At 46.5% G+C, this 16164-nt stretch overlaps 1 protein-coding gene and 1 pseudogene across 7 annotated transcripts in view; both read left to right on the top strand.

Moving 5' to 3' along the window:
- Positions 1 to 7108, top strand: part of LOC719000 (arf-GAP with GTPase, ANK repeat and PH domain-containing protein 5) — a 60953-nt gene extending 53845 nt beyond the window's left edge. For all 7 annotated transcript variants that reach the window (XM_077946353.1, XM_077946357.1, XM_077946359.1 and 4 more), the window contains 4 exons: positions 133 to 233; positions 2895 to 2930; positions 6229 to 6280; positions 6524 to 7108. In XM_077946353.1, coding sequence (XP_077802479.1) covers positions 133 to 233; positions 2895 to 2930; positions 6229 to 6280; positions 6524 to 6652 — 318 coding nt within the window. In that variant the 3' untranslated portion in view covers positions 6653 to 7108. The remainder of the gene's footprint in view (positions 1 to 132; positions 234 to 2894; positions 2931 to 6228; positions 6281 to 6523) is intronic.
- A 4670-nt stretch (positions 7109 to 11778) lies between these two features.
- LOC100424504 (protein FAM25A-like) lies at positions 11779 to 15673 on the top strand (annotated as a pseudogene).
- Positions 15674 to 16164: the final 491 nt, after the last annotated feature.

The following is a 16164-nucleotide window of genomic DNA, read 5'->3' on the forward strand; positions in this document are numbered from 1 at the left end:
TAGAGTGCACATGATACCGCACTCAGGCAGTTCATGGAGTGTAAGAAATATCTTAGTCCTTTGTCATTTGACATTTTAACTAAGAAAAAATACAGTTTGATAAGTTTAACTTACACTTCCCTTCCCCTTCAGGTATCTACTGTGCGTTTCAGTCAACAATACAGCTCATGTTCAACAATATTCCTTGATGACAACACAGCCAGCCAGTCTTATCTTACAATGACAATAATATCGTGAGTACAGCTATACTGCCAAGGGATAGATCCCTTTATTCTGAAATTATTTCAGCCATTTGGTTGTCCTCTCCAGCAATCAGTTTAAGAAATTGGAGTCAACTATATATTGATATCCAGATTCTATATATTAAGTATATATTAAGTATCAATTTCTCTTTTAATCTTAGATGTCATGGTAGAAGGAAAAATCAGATAGCAAAGAAACAGTCCCAGAAAAAGTGTATTTTTTTGATGCCTTTATGCCTTACGACAGTGCTGAACGCATTGAATTGATCAAGTTTTGAAAGGAATGGAAAGTATTCTCTCAGATTCTCATTTGGGTCATGAGAAGGATAGGTTCCCTTTATTGAATGTTTTTCATGAAAACTTAGTTGTTCAGTGCATTAGAGGCCTAAATCAGTGTGTACTACTTTGGACAGTAGCCTTGGAAGAAGGAACAGCTTTTCCTCTTCTGACACCACAGTGTATCTGCATTTGAATTTCTCCCATTGTGCGTGAGCACCTCATGTGCCACAAAGATGCGCTTTGAGAGCACCCTGAGGATGCAGTTTATTTTAAAAGGAACAACAACCAACACCACCAACAGCTCCTAGCGGCTGTCCAGTGTACATTATTATCATCTCCTTGGGTTATGAGTGTTGATTTTTAGAACACAGTTTGGAAAGTACTAATTTAGAATATTAATGTCTTTATCTTTGATTTTACTTTTCATTCTGTAAACATAGCATACCTAGCTTATAAACAATTTCGTTTCAAATGCACTAGCCTTTTTAGCTAATTCAACTGTCAGTAACTTTTACTTCAATTAAAAATGGCAAGTTTACACTCATAATAATGTCACTATCCTCCCTCCCTTTTAATAATAGTTGTGATGAAATTGTGTTTCAGCAAAAACTGGACTCAAACTCTGTCTCAAGTCCTGAGCTTTGGGACCTGTTGAGTAATCACTAAATGTCTGTAGTCAGCCAAGTCTCTGAAATCTTTGAGCGCACATACACAAAAGCTACTTTGACTAGAGTCCCTGGCTTCTTTGAGTTCAAAAGATTTTGATGTGTTAGCATACAATTCAAAAGTAGCTTTGAAGATTAATCTTGCTCAAACAAATTTCATGCTTTTTTCCTCATTATGCTACTTTTTAGAAGTCTACTTTTGAAAGTAAAGTAAGTTTTAATGTGCCACCAGCAAATTTGAGAAATAATTATTTGGTATATTAACTATTGGTGAAATAAAGGTTTATTGAGCAAATTAATAGGGCAAATTGGCTTCAAGAAAAGATTCTGAAAAATGTTTATCACGAGTCAGTAGTGCAGTGTTGTCAGTGGGATAGGTGGAACTCACTGAGATCACTCATGCAAGGTTTTTTTTCAAAATACAGATCTGCAAATACATGTATCTTCCCATCTCCACTTTCCCTCTATCTCTAGGCAATGAGAAGCCTTTTAGGAAAATAGGGATGGATGTGAGGCATCTTTATGTGAAGAAAGGCATCCCAGAAGATTCTGATTTTCACCCCAGCTCAATCATTCCAAACTTTGCTGCACGTCGAAATCACCTGGGAAACTTTTACCAACAACCTTGATGCCCAAAGTCATTCCCAACACTCATTACATTAAAATGTCTCATGTTGAAGATGAGGCCGTTATTAAAGCTTCTCAGGTGATTTTAACGTGCAGCAAACTTTGAGAGCCACGGCTTAATTTGAGTTTAGGACGAGAAACTGCTCCTATTTGGTGGGACCTTGGGCAAGTCAGTTTTAAGGTTTGTTTCCCTGATCTGTAAAATGAGTGTTGAATTAAATGTCATGTAAGGTCATTGGTCCTTTCCAGCATGTAACTTTAAATTCTGTGATTTTAAAATTATTTCAGAGATGAAAACTACTTGAAGCACTATAGACATATCCATCTTACATGCTAATGTTACAGGCTTTTCAAAAAGTGTTAACATTGTATAGACCTAGTAACTAAAATTGAGATTTGCCTTCTCTCAGTTGTTTTGAGCCTCATTCTACAAAATTAGCTGGGTGTGGTGGCTCATGCCTGTAATCCCAGCTACTCGGGAGGCTGAGGCAGGAGAATGGCTGGAATCTGGGAGGCAGAGGTTGTTGTGAGCCAAGATCGCACCATTACACTCAAGCTTGGGCAACAAGAGTGAAACTCCATCCCAAAAACAAAACAAAAAAATTACCTGGGCATAGTGGTGCAAAGCTGTAGTCCCAGCTACTTGGGAGGCTGAGGCATGAGAATCGCTTGAACCTCAGAGATGGAGGTTGTGGTGAGCCAGGATCGCACCACTGCACTCCAGTCTGAGCAACAGAGTGAGACTCTGCGTCAAAAAATAAATAAACACATAAAATAAATCACATGGGACAAAAGGTTTTGTGGGTAGAAGAGCATATAACAGGGAAATCTGTTATATTTATATATTATAATCATCAACAGAAACACGTCTTCTTTACAGCATATTGCCTTGCATTTTGGTTCTCGTATTTTTGTGAAAAAACAAGAAATGAAAACAAAGTGCCCTTATGGTGCTGTTCTGAACTAGAAGATTTGAATTTCAGGGCCACTAGGAGAGTTTCCTCTGCCCCCCTTTTAAAAAATGTCTTCAGGCCTAACAAATGATAACATCTATTGTTGTGAATTGTTTTTCCTTCCACAGAGTGACCTTGGAGATACATCATGATATCACGCAAAGGTGAGCTTTTTAGAAACCTGTCTTGTTATTCTAGCTAATTACTTTGCAAGATATCAAGCTCAGTGTTAGGTCACAGCTGTAGACATCGTAAGCTGTATTGTGCCTGCTAAAATATCGAAGCAAATTATTTGTGTTTTCTTTGTTCCTTAAGACTCTTAATTCTTAAATGATTGAGCATCTCAAAGAGTATGTGTTTATGTTGATTATATTAATATTGACTGTGGTAGAAATAGAATACTGAGATTTTTTTTCAAAATCTATTTTTAGTTTAGATTTCACAGCCTTACCACTGTTGATATTATGAGCTAGATAACGCTTTGTTGTGAGGACTGTCCCGTGCATTGCAGAGAGTTTAGCAGCTTTCATGGCCTCTACCAACTAGATGTCATTAGTAACCCTGACCCAGGTTGTAATACCAGAAAATATTCCTTGGGAACAATATTTTTAACAGAAATTTTTCACTGAAAAATAACTTTTCTACAATAAAAAGTTGAGTAAAAAGTGTGTCATGTATTTATATTATTTAAAGTCTCTCATGTTGAGCTTAATAGGAGACAACTGGATTCTCTAGATCTTTCTTTCTAACTTGCTTTTAAAAAGCAATAAGAGGCTGGGCGCAGTGGCTCACTCCTGTAATCCCAGCACTTTAGGAGGCTGAAGCGGGCAGATCACAAGGTCAGGAGATCGAGGCCATCCTGGGTAACATGGAGAAACGCCGTCTCTACTAAAAATACAAAAACGTAGCCAGGCGTGGTGGCACACACTGTAGTCCCAGCTATTCTGGAGGCTGAGGCAGGAGAACAACTTGAACCTGGGAGGTGGAGGTTGCAGTGAGCTGAGATCACGTCACTGCACTCCAGCCTGGGTGATAGCAAGACTCCGTCTCAAAAAAAAAAAAAAGCAATAAGATGGCCGGGTGCAGTGGTTCACACCTGTAATCTCAGCACTTTGGGAGGCCAAGGTGGGTGGATCACTTGAGGTCAGGAGTTTGAGAGCAGCCCCACTAACATGGTGAAACCTGCCTCTACTGAAAGTACAAAAAATGACTGGGCATGGTGGTGCTTGCCTGTAGTCCCAGCTACTGGGATGCTGAGACCGGAGAATCACTTGAACCTGGGAGGCGGAGGTTGCAGTGAGCCGAGATCTCGCCATTGAACTCCAGGCTGAGTGACAGAGGGACTCCGTCTCAAAAAAAGAAAAAAAAGAATCAGTAAGATGACCTAACCTCATGCAAATATGTACTCGGTAAAAGGTGTATTTTTAAAGTTTTCAGACAGTTGTGGGTATTCTTTAATACTAAATCAAAACTTCACAAGTGCTAGTTTCTTAAATTAGTTACAGTGGCATTTTCCATGTTAATAAATTTATTCCATCAGTACTCCTTGATCTTTCTTGCACAGTAAATGGATCTTTCCTCCCATACTTGCATTTCTAATGTTATGCATTAGTTACTTGGAATATATTGGTTTATGTTTTATTATGTCAAAAATCACTTTTAATTTAACCACCAATCTTACTTTAAAACACCTTTAAGTATTGAAAAGCTGTCAAGCCTAGTAGCAGGAAGAAGTTTTTCAAAGTCCTCAGGAAAGCTTACATTTTATCGTTGGGAACAAATACTTATTTTCCTTGAAGGGACAACCTCTCCATTTATTTTTGAGAATGATAGTTGTACTTCTTTTTTTTAGACTGAGTCTCACTCTGTCACTTGGCTGGAGTGCTTTGCTATGATCTCAGCTCCAGCAATCCTCTCACCTCAGACTCCTGTGTAGCTGGGACCACAGATGTGTGGCACCACGCCAGGCTAATTTTCTTGTATTTTTGGTAGAGACAGGGTTTTTTTTATGTTGCCTAGGCTGGTCTTGAACTGCTGAAGGAGCTCAAGCCATCTGCCAGCTTTGGCCTCCCAAAGTGCTGGGATTTTACAGGCATGAGCCACTGTGCTGGCCCAGTTTTACTTTTAAATAAAAACGAAGTTCTGTGAAAAAATTGGTTGTTCAGTTCACAATTAAATCCCGAATTCCTTTTTTTTAAAACAACATCACCACCACCAACAACAACTGTACTGCAGTCAGCAGAAGTGCTTCTTATTAACTTTTCGCTTATTCAGAATATTAAGGAGACATGTCAAGATTTAGTAACATTAATTTTTACTGCTTCATCAAAGACATTCTTAAGTAATTCCGGCTATCTTTTTTAACTGCAGGGGACAGTAAAGAATAGAGTGACTGATGTAATTGGTACCACTGCCTTGATTTATGCTGAGAAACCAGCAGTTTTACCCATTTTTACTTTTATACAATCATGACAAGTGTCAACGAAAAAGCAGGCAATGACGTTGTATTACTTTTACAAATTTTTAAATTTTTTAATCAGCTTTCTCAGTTTTAATTCATATGATTCAGAACAGTGTTGACCAGGCACAGTGGCTCAGGCCTGTAATCCCAGCACTTTGAAAGTCTGAGGCGAGCAGATCACCTGAGGTCAGGAGTTCAATACCAGCCTGGCCAACATGGTGAAACCACATCTCTACTAAAACTATAAAAATTAGCCAGGCGTGGTGGTGGGCACCTGTAATCCCTGATACTCGGGAGGCTGAGGTAGGAGAATCACTTGAACCCGGGAGGCAGATGTTGCCGTGAGCCGAGATCGCGCCATTGCACTCCGGCCTGGGCAACAAGAGTGAAACTAGGTCTCAAAAAAAAAAAAAAAACAAAACCATTGGCCTTTTCTGGAAAGGGTCTTGGGGATCCTGAGAGGTCCACAGAGCACATTTGGAGAACCACTGGTTTATCACACAGGCACAATGCATTAGTTTCTACAAAGTTTAAAGTTCATCAAAGACTGGGGCAGATGAGTTTTTAATTCAAACAACAGAAAATACATAAATACATCATGAGACTATACTACAGAGAACTAAAGAGAAAGGAAGCTAGAAAATCTGAATCACGTTTACATTTATTAAAGTTCATCACTACTGCTTTGTAAAACATTCTTGTGTTTCAGTGTGTGGTTAGAAGAGTGAAAATATATTTGGTTTATTGCCATCGCCTGCTAGGGAGAGTCAATACTTATGGGCACTTCTGACTGGTTATCATGTAAAAGACTTCACAGTACAGGACATGAAATGCTGAGAAAGAAGTAGTCAAGAAACCCTCTGCAAGTCAGGATCCAGGAGAAGATTTCGTAAAAACTGCTTTGGTAAACACCAAAGCACACAGGAGGCATTATTTTACTAAACAGGTATTATACTAAGATATTAACAGTTTTTGAAGTAATGCACACTCTTATTTTATAGAGATGCAGATGGATCTTTGAGCGTATGTGATGAAGAGTTATACTCATTTATGGTAAGTGGCACTTTTATTGAGATTGTATTTTCATCATACACTTGTATCTGTTTAATGCTGAAATCAAAGGCATCTTTTTAAAAATCTTCCCCATTTCATGTTACATTTAGTCATCTTAAGTGTTGTAAAAAGAATGTGCTGCAATAAGAACTGATCTGCAGCTGTGTTTAGTTAGTGAGCTAGTATGAGTAAATATACTACCCAAATAACAGAAAATGTATCTTTTTTTTTTTTTTTTTTGAGGTGGAGTCTCTCTCTGTAGCCCAGGCTGGAGTGCAGTCATGTGATCTTGGCTCACTGCAGGCTCTGCCTCCCAGGTCCCTGTTCAAGCAGAAACCTGAACCAAGTGAACAAGTTCAACATCATCAGTAAGAAGAACTATCAGTGCCATAACTCTGATGGAATGCACGGGGAAGGATTCCACATCATTTTTGTACTGTAATGGCCAAAGGTGCATAACTTCAGTCCAATCGTGGAAATACATCAGACAAACCCAAATCGAGGAACATTTGACAAATACTGATCAGTACTGGTTCAAAGTGTCACGGTTAGGAAAGATAAGCAAAGACTGAGGAACTGTCACTGCAGTCCTACAAAATGGCAAGAGACTAAGAAATAACTAAATGCCCCGTGATCCTGGGTTGCATTTAGGAACAGAAAAAGGACATTAGTGGAAAAAGTGGTGAAACTCCAGTAAGGACTTTAGCTAATATGTTCATTTTAAATTAAATAATTTAAATATATTTAAACATTATTTAAATGTATTTAATTAATAAAATTGGTTATTTTATGAAATAATTTTAATATAATTAAATATGAGAATGTGGATTTCCTTGTTCTGATCACCATACTGTGGTTATCTAAGAGGTGAACGTTCAGGGAGGCTGGGGGAGGAATAAATGGAAATTATACTATTGAGTTGGAAGAGAAACCTACCCCATCAGTCACGAAACCCTCACATTCACGGCAGTGTGTCGGAGGTTCCAATATGAATGGGATTTCATTGTCAGCATGAGGTCCCTGTGGAGGGAGTGGGGCTCCCTGGGAATCTAGTGGAGAGCATTCGGGGCTCCCTTCCTCAGGAGCCTGCCCTTCCTGCACAGAAGCATCAGCCTCACCTCTGTAGCACTGTCCCTCTGCCTCTCAGAACCCACTCGTCTTCAGGCAGTTTCTACTGCCAGCCTCCTTTCACAGATACAGCCTCCAGGAACTCAGCCCTGCCTTCCCAAGTGTTCCCGCCTCTCTTGGGAAGGGATGCTCTCAGATTCCGCACCCCTGGACTTCCCCGGGCAGCACCTGCTCCTTCATTCTTCACTTCCGCAGCTCTCCGTTCTCACTCTGAGGGTCCTCTCCTCCTGGGAGTGTGTGTTGCTGGCAACAATGAAGATCCCCCCTGGCCACCCCCCATGCCCTGTTCTTCTGCACTTCCCTGGCTTCCTGTGTTGGTTCTGCTGGTGTCACCTGCTTTTGGGTTTACGTGGCTTCCCAGCTTCCTAATTTCTCTGAAGTTGAGTTTGATGTGTGTGTCGATGATGGGCTTTTTCTTCCTCCTCCTCCTCCTCCTCCTCCTCAGTCTTGTTGTTGCTCCATATAGTTTCCAGAAGGAGAAAAGGGACACTGTAAAATTAAGCTGCTGCAGGCCTAGCACAGTGGCTCACACCTGTAATCCCAGCCCTTTGGGAGGCCGAGGCGGGCGGATCACCTGAGGTCAGGAGTTCGAGACCAGCCTGGCCAACATGGTGAAACCCGTTCTCTACCAAAAATACAAAAATTAGGAAGGCGTTGTGGCATGTGCCTGTAATCCCAGCTACTTGGGAGGCTGAGGCAGGAGGATCTCTTGAACCCGGGAGGCAGAAGTTGGCAGTGAGCTGAGATCACACTACTGCACTTCAGCCTGGGCAACAAGAGCATCTCAAAATAATATTAGCAGTAATAATAATAATAATAATAATAAAGCTGCTGCCATGTTTCTATCAGACCCAGACATCCCGCAGAGTGAGCTGGAATTCTCTGTTTCTCTGTTTCGCGTCCATACCCACTGGCTCCTCTCTGCCCGCTCCCTCTTGGGCTGCATCACCAGCATGCCTCGCTCTCTGGCCCTAGTGGAATTCAGACAGTGGGGGATGTCACAGGAGGTGGGAGAGAGAGGAGAGGTAGTTATTCGCTCAGATTCTTCCTTGCTGGTTTGGCAGTGGCCACATCTTTCTACTGATGACTGCAGCTCCTGATGATCCTCCTCTACACCCACAGCTGTCTTTGGGGTCTGCGGACACCTTTCCTGTCCCTCTAGACCCAGGGAGAGAACAGCTCCCCTTCTTCCTGCTCCAGGGCATTCCTCATCTCTCACCGGTTCCCTTAACTCTGTCCACACTTCTGTGAACAGCCCCTTTCCTCAAGTACCCATTCGAATACGTCCTCTGGCTTCCCCTAGGAGCCTGACTGGTACCCACAGGTGGGTGGATGCTGGCGCGCTGCCGGGCCCCTGTTCCTCTGGTGACTGGCCAGCCAAGTCTCTGGGAGTCTCATTAGCGGGGGCAGGTGGTGGGCACAGCACAAACTGTGAGCTCAAATCCACAGAACAAAAGTGGGAGAAGACACCGGCAGGATGGACTGCCACAAAACTCTCGGCATTCGTGACGTCTGTCCTTTAAATCACACAAGGCATCATCAGGCTTCAGACATGAGACAGCCTAAGTATTTGAGTATTTCAAATAAATCATTTTTCAGAATTGGTAATTGCTTAGTTGGCAAATTGCTATTTGAAACACTGGCTCTCCTTGACTCAGTGATTCAGCCAGCTAGTCCCTTGCCAAGCTAGTTTGTTGGGCAAATCCCACCTTGAGAATGTATCTGCTCCTGTCAAAGCCAGATTCTCCCTGCCTGAGGCTGGACTTGACCTTCTGACTCAGGATATGCTGACGTGGGTCCCTAGGTCCAAGGGCAGCCCCCTTGGGCCCACTGTGGGCTGGACCTCTTTCATGATGGGGTGGGGGGGCAGGCCCCACCTAATTCACCCTTGACCTCATCCAGGCAGGTGAAGTTCCCTGCAGGAGTCACCTGAGCCCAGCCCCTCAGACCAGGATCCATCATGGTTAGGAGGATTTGGGGCTATCTCAGGTTCTTTGGCTACAAAAGGGTCCCACTCTTAGGGGTCTGCCCCAGAGGTGGGGCACAGAGGGCCTGCTGGGGCCCATGGGCTGGGCTGGGTGGACGGGGATCTGGTCACAGCAGCAGCAGCTGGAAGGCCAATGGGAGGGCACCAGGGCCTGGGGCCCATGTCTGGTCCTGGGCCTCCCCAGGCCTCTTGTCTTCTCCCCCGCGGGCATTCAGGATCTGTGTCTGGACCCAGCCTTGCCCAGGAGGTCTAGGGCCATGGGGTGTTGTCATTAGAATCGCAGTGCTCACAGCAAGGCAGTGCATTGAATTAGCAGGGCAGGGTCTCATGGGCAGGGACCATGTGGAGGGGGTGGGGGGAAGGGCACTTGTCCCCAGAGGCTGTGGTGGGCCTGGCTCTGGGCTGGGCAGTGGGCCAGGGTCCTGCTGTGTGGCTGAGCTCTGACCACAGGCTGTCTGGGGCTGGTGAGCTCCTGAGAGAGGGGACTGGTGCAGAGTACCGTAGGGTGGGAGCTCACGAGGAGTGGTCTGTGGGGTCTGGAAACCATTCTAGAGCAGGCAGATGACACTTGTCAGGGGAACAGGCATAGAAAGGACCCATGTGGGGGTGGGGGACACACAGCCTCAGAAAGAACAGGGAAGGAGCTTTGACAGGTCCAGGGAGCATCCCTGAGGTTTCCTAGCACAATTCCCACCAGCCGTGTCCCAGGGGTCCTCCTGCCCCCAACCCTCTGCAGTGCCAGCCCAATGCCCTGAGCAAAACATCCTGGACTCTGGCTGTTACAAAGGAGGACAGGGTCATCTGGACCCGCCCGAGCTCCAGGCCGCCCACTTTCACAACCCCGTCTGGGTCCAGAAGTTCATACGTATATCAATGAAAAATGTGCAGGAATCATATGATTGTTCCCTTTCATAAAGAGGGCCCCTCTAAATTGTTTAAGCCCCAATTTGCCCCTACCCAAAGGAGACAGCAATGGCATGTGTGGGGCCGTGGCCTTGAGACTCAGAGGTCCTGCTGCCCACGATACCCACTGCCCACCCTAGGGGGACTGGCCATAGCCCTGGAGCCCCCAAACACCATGCAGGAATGCAAGAGGGTCTCGACTCCCGAGTCCCAGGCTGGGAGGGCCCACAGTCCAGTAAACTAATCAGGCCCCAATACACCCAGGAGAGCAGCTCCGGGAGCCTGCACTGGGGAGAGGGCCTCAGACCCCTGCCCCAGGCCTGCACCCCAGAAGTAGGAGCACAGGAACACCTCTCCTTGGCTCCTGGCCAGTGGAAGTCACATCCCCAGCCCTCTGGTTCCAGGCAGCCTCATGTCCTAGTCCCTCCTTGGCCCACCTCACCGGCTGGTCAGAGCTCACTGCCAAAGGGCACCTCAGTGACGAGTGGAGGGAACAGGTGTTTACCAGGAGCTGGCATGCTTTGTCTCAGGGATGAGTAGTGACACAGCCAGGAAGGCACGCTATCCCCGTTTTACAGATGAGGAAACGGAGGCTCAGGTTGGGCTGGTGACTAAGGGAAGCAGCGTGTGGCAGGTGGCTTGAGGCATCTCTGTCCATCATGAGTGACTAGGGAGCAGCCCTGCCACTCCTCATGCGATGTGCCAGGAGCCAGGGAAGCTGCTTTCTAGGGGATTCTAGCTGAGGCCAGAAGCATCTCCCTGAGTGGTGGTGGAGGCCTCTGTCTACTCCTCCAGGACTGCCAGGGGATAGGAGGGCACCGCTGACGTCACAGAGCCTCTAGGGTGAGTGAGCATCAGCTGAGCGGCGCCAGGTGACTACGCTTCTCCTCAGTGCTGTCCCCCCTCTGCCTTGGGCAAGGCACCACCCTGAACGCCCCACCTATCCCATGGAGGCTGCAAACTGCTCTGCAGAGCCAGGGTCTCCAGGAATGGGGAGGGCAGTCACCCTCACTCCACTGATGTTTGTGACCCAAAGCACTGCCCAGGTCTCCAGGCCCATAGAACCCCCAAACCCCTTACTGGACCACATGGGAGACCTTGAGCAGCAGGCTTGGAATCCTAGGCCTTGTCTCCAGGTATATATCAGTGCCCAGGCTTGGGAAGCTTTGGTCTCAGGGGGGCTGGGACTCAGGCCCCCTGCCTCAAGGAAGAGGCATGTCCAGATGTCTCCTGTCCAGCCTCAGCCCTGCTCCCTGCCCCTATCCTTCACGGGGTCCCTAGGACAGGGCTACAGAAGTCTCATGCTGTCAGGGGATGCTGCCACCCCAGTGCCTGCTGTCGCCCTTTCTGACTCACCTGTCCAGCCTGGGCTGGAGCAAGGGCTTGTTGCCCCAGAGCGTAGAGAGGCACCAGAGGCAGCTATAAAAGCACGTTGGGCCAGTCCTCAGCATCCTAGTTGGCCACTGTCTGCTGCCACGTGATGCTGGGAGGCCTGGGGAAGCTGGCCGCCAAGGGCCTGGCCCACCGCACCTAGAAGGCCACCGAGGGAGTCAGTGAGGACCCGGAGCTCCTTTCTACCTGGGCTGGGGGGATCTGGGGCAGACTGGGTCTGTTGGAGGCGGATCTTAGTGGGCAGGTGAGGACCTGGGGGGAGGCCTTGGCCCCTCAGGAACCCTGGTCTCCAGCCCCACCAGGACAGCACAGAGTTGAGGGGTGCAGAGCTGGGGAGGTCTCCTGGGGGCAGGGCATGAGTCTGGATGCTGGGTGAACACTGGCAGCTTGGACCCTTCCCTCTGGAAATCTGGGGAACCTTTCTTGTCAAAACAGCCTATTCTGAATAACCTATGCAGGAAAAGGAAGATGGATTTTTATTTTTACCATAACTTTAAAGCTTCAAAGATTTCTTAACAAGTCACCAAGTCTGATCTGTTCAAAGTCAAAAAGGAGACTTTCAATTTCATCCAAGTCCCCTAAAGCATGTTTATTTGTATTTGTATTTGTATTTGAAACAGAGTCTTGCTCTGTCACCCAGGCTGGAGTGTAGTGGTGCGATGTTGGCTCACTGTAAACTCTGCCTCCTGGGTTCAAATGATTCTCATGCCTCAGCCTCCTGAGTGGCTGGGATTACAGGCACCCACCACCATGCTCGGCTAATTTTTGTATTTTTAGCAGAGACGGGGTTTTGTCATGTTGGCCAGGCTGGTCTCAAACTCCTGACCTCAAGTGATCCGTTCCTCTTGGCCTCTCAAACTGCTGGGATTACAGGAGTGAGCCACCGCACCTGGTCCCGAAGTGTATTTTGTATGCGGAGGTCAGCAGCTGTGCTTGGGGAGGCCCAGCCAGGCCCCACCCGTGGGTCATCGTGTGAAAAACAGTCTTGCCTGAGTTTGTGTCCTCTTTCTAAATGGCAGCAGATGCGTAATTTGTTTTTGACTCTGCAGCTGTTGTGGACCACCTGCTTTAACCTTTCACTAGCCTTTGAGTTTCTGTGATTCCTGTTGGGAGAAAAGCTGAGTGTTGGGAGAGAAGCTGAGGCAGGGCTTGCTAGATTTGCCAGCTCCTTGCTTCTAGCACTCCCATTATCTCAAGTAGCCATATGTTTCTCAATCACTTGATATACTATTTCTTTTCAACCCTCACATCCTCACCACCTGTTTCCTTGGTAGATCACCAATAAATAGCATGCGCTCCCACACTCACGATGGCCCCCTGGTCCCATTTTCTCTCTCAAACTGTCTTTTTCTCATTCCTTTGATGCTCCCAGACTTTGTCGCCCCCGCGGCCTGGTGTTAGGTCTCATCACCCCAACAGATTCCCATTCTAAAGATGAGGGAACCCAGAGGTGGAAGGTAGAGTTAGTGTAAGAACCATTTCTTCTGACCCGAAATCTTTCAGTTCTAGCAGGCTACCACCCACACTTTAAAAAACTCTGAAGTAGGCAGAGAATTCCCTCTTGTTGGAGGAACTGCTTTGAGAGATGTGGTTTTACTGGATGAGGCTTTGGAAACCGACCTGAGGCAGGCACCAGCACATCCTGAGAGGGGTGTGACCTGGCACACAGGCCCAGCCTGGGCTTCATGTCTCAGCTGGCAAGACGGCCTGCTCATTGCCATTCCAGGCCGGGCAGGGCCAAGGGGCTTGGGGGACCCGTGCCCTCATGGGACTCACTGAGGCAGCCAGGGCCCTGGCATCTCCGAATGAAGCCAGCTGTGGGGGAAGGTCCTTCTCATGAGCCAGTCTGTCCTGGCTGGGGTGGCATCCCAGACCCCCACCTTGGATGTCCAGGGATGCATAGGTCCATTGTGAGGATAAGTGGGCCTGCTCTAAGCCCTAACCCTGGACTTGGGGGGCAGTGGGCCTGCTCTGAGCCCTCACCCTGGACTTGGGAGGGCAGTGGGCCTGCTCTGAGCCCTTGCCCTGGACTCAGGGGCACTGGGTCTCCTCTGAGCCCTCACCCTGGACTTGTCTCTTGACTCAGGGGCAGTGAGCCTCTGAGACCTCACCCTGGACTTGTCTCCTCTGTTCGGTTCATGCGGTGGAGGAAGTGGTGAAGGAGGTGGTGGGACATGCCAAGGAGACTGGCCAGAAAGGTACAGCCGGCTGAGGTCGGGCAGGGAAGCAGGGAGGGAGGAAGGGAAGCCAGGTGCTGGGCCAACCTGTTCTTTGACTAACTAGGTCAGACTCTGCCCCTGATGTCGCAGCCTTTCAGAGCCTCTCGGCTGGGGCGGTTATCTATGCTCTTCGGAGGCCACAGAGCGTACTGCGTTAGGGCACTGTCTAGATGGTTCTCTCTGTGGAATGAGAAGAAGACAAAGTCACAAAAGACTATGTGACAGCACACTGAGACAAAACATTTAACATGTAAAATTCTATGTTAAATGTTAAATTGATGTGTGTGAGCTATGAGTAGAACTATGTACAAAGCATGTGTATATCTCATTCCTTTTAAACAAAATAGATTCCGGGTAGATGAAGGACTTAAATTTACATAAATGAATTTATTTAACTTACTAGGAGATAACCATCTTAGCTTAGGCTGCTATTATAAAATACCATAGGCCAAGCGCAATGACTCATGCCTACAATCCCAGAACTTCGAGAGGTCAAGGTGGGTGGGCCAACTAAGGTCAGGAGTTCAAGACCAGCCTGATCAATATGGTGAAACCCTGTCTCTACTAAAAATACAAAAACTAGGGGGGCATGGTGACACATGCCTGTAATCCCAGCTACTCAGGAGTCAGAGGCAGGAGACTCCCTTGAACCTGGAAGGCGGAGGTTGCAGTGAGCTGAGATTGCGCCAGTATTCCAGCCTGGGTGACAGGGCAAGAATCTGTCTCAAAAACAAAAACAAAAACAAAAACCATAAACTGGGTGACTTAGAAACAACAGAATTTTATTTCTCACACTCCTGGAGGATGGGAAGTGCAAGATCAAGGCACTGGCAGACTTGGCATCTGGTGAGGGCATCTTCCTGGTTTGTGGATAGGCCTAGCTGTGTCCTCACATGGTGGAAGGAGCTAGCTGTCTGTGGTCTTTTTTATGTGGTTGCTAATTTCAACCTCCCAAAGGCCCCACCTCTGAATACCATCACATTAGGGCTAAGGATTTCAACATATGCGTTTTGAGGGGAAGACATCATAAACATTTAGACATTGTAATAACATAAGAGACTTTGGCCTAATCTTGGAGAGGGGAGAATCTTTAGAACCATGAGAAAAAAACCCAGCAGCCATAAAGGAAATACTAAGTAAATCTGACAATCCAAAACTTCGAAATTTTCTATTACCAAAAAACAAAAAACAAAAAACAAAAAAACTACAAACCAAGCCAAAGGAAAAATCACAAACTGATGAAAAATGTGTGTAATAAAAATGATAATCCAATATAACAACCCAATATAAAAATGCTCAAAAGACATGAGCAGGCATTTTCCAGAAAAAAGGACAAGCAGGCAATGTACCCATGAGATGCTCAGTCTCACTCACAGTTGAAGAAATACAACTTGTTGGGGAAATTAAAACCAAATTCAAATTCATTCTGCCAGGAGTCCTGCTGCCCGTGGTCCTGTCGGGCCACTCCAGGGACTAATCCATTAAGATGACTACATCCCACAGGCCACTCAAGGGGACACAAGTTCAGCCGGTGGATCACTAGGACATTCTTCCTCTTTCTTTCCAACAGCCATTGCTGAAGCCGTAAAGAAAGACCAAGAGTCAGCGGACAAAAAGATGAAGGAAGTCACTGAGACAGTGACCAACACAGTCACAAATGCCATCACCCATGCAGCAGAGAGTCTGGGCAAACTTGGACAGTGAGTGCACCTGCTACCACGGCCCACCCTGCCCGAGTCTCAATAAAAAGTAGTGAAATGAGTACATCGAGCCCTGGATTTACTCCCATTTGGGTGCAAAGTATTTTCTTGTTGATATAAAATATTTTACATATGTATGGAGTATATTTGAGTATTTATTACATGCACAGAATGTGTGGTGATCAATCAGGGTGCTTAGGGTGCCCATCACCTTGAATATTTGGTATTACTATGTGTTGGATACATTTCAAGTCCCCTCTACTAGCTACTTTGTTTTTTCGTGTTTGTTTTCAGACAGTGTCCTGCTCTGTCGCCAGGGATGTAGCGCAATGGTGTGATCTTGGCTCACTGCATCCTCTGCCTCCCAGGTTCAAGCAATCTCCTGCCTCAGCCTCCTGAGTAGCTTGGAATACAAGCGCAGGCCACCATGCCTAGCTAATTTTTTATTTTTTATTTTTTTGTATTTTTAGAAGAGACGGGGTTTCACCATGTTAGCCAGGCTGGTCTCGAACTCCTGACTTCAAGTGATCTGCCTACCTGGGCCTCCCAAAATGC

Source organism: Macaca mulatta, chromosome 9 (genome assembly GCF_049350105.2).
Source record: "Macaca mulatta isolate MMU2019108-1 chromosome 9, T2T-MMU8v2.0, whole genome shotgun sequence".
NCBI classification, from domain to species: domain Eukaryota; kingdom Metazoa; phylum Chordata; class Mammalia; order Primates; family Cercopithecidae; genus Macaca; species Macaca mulatta.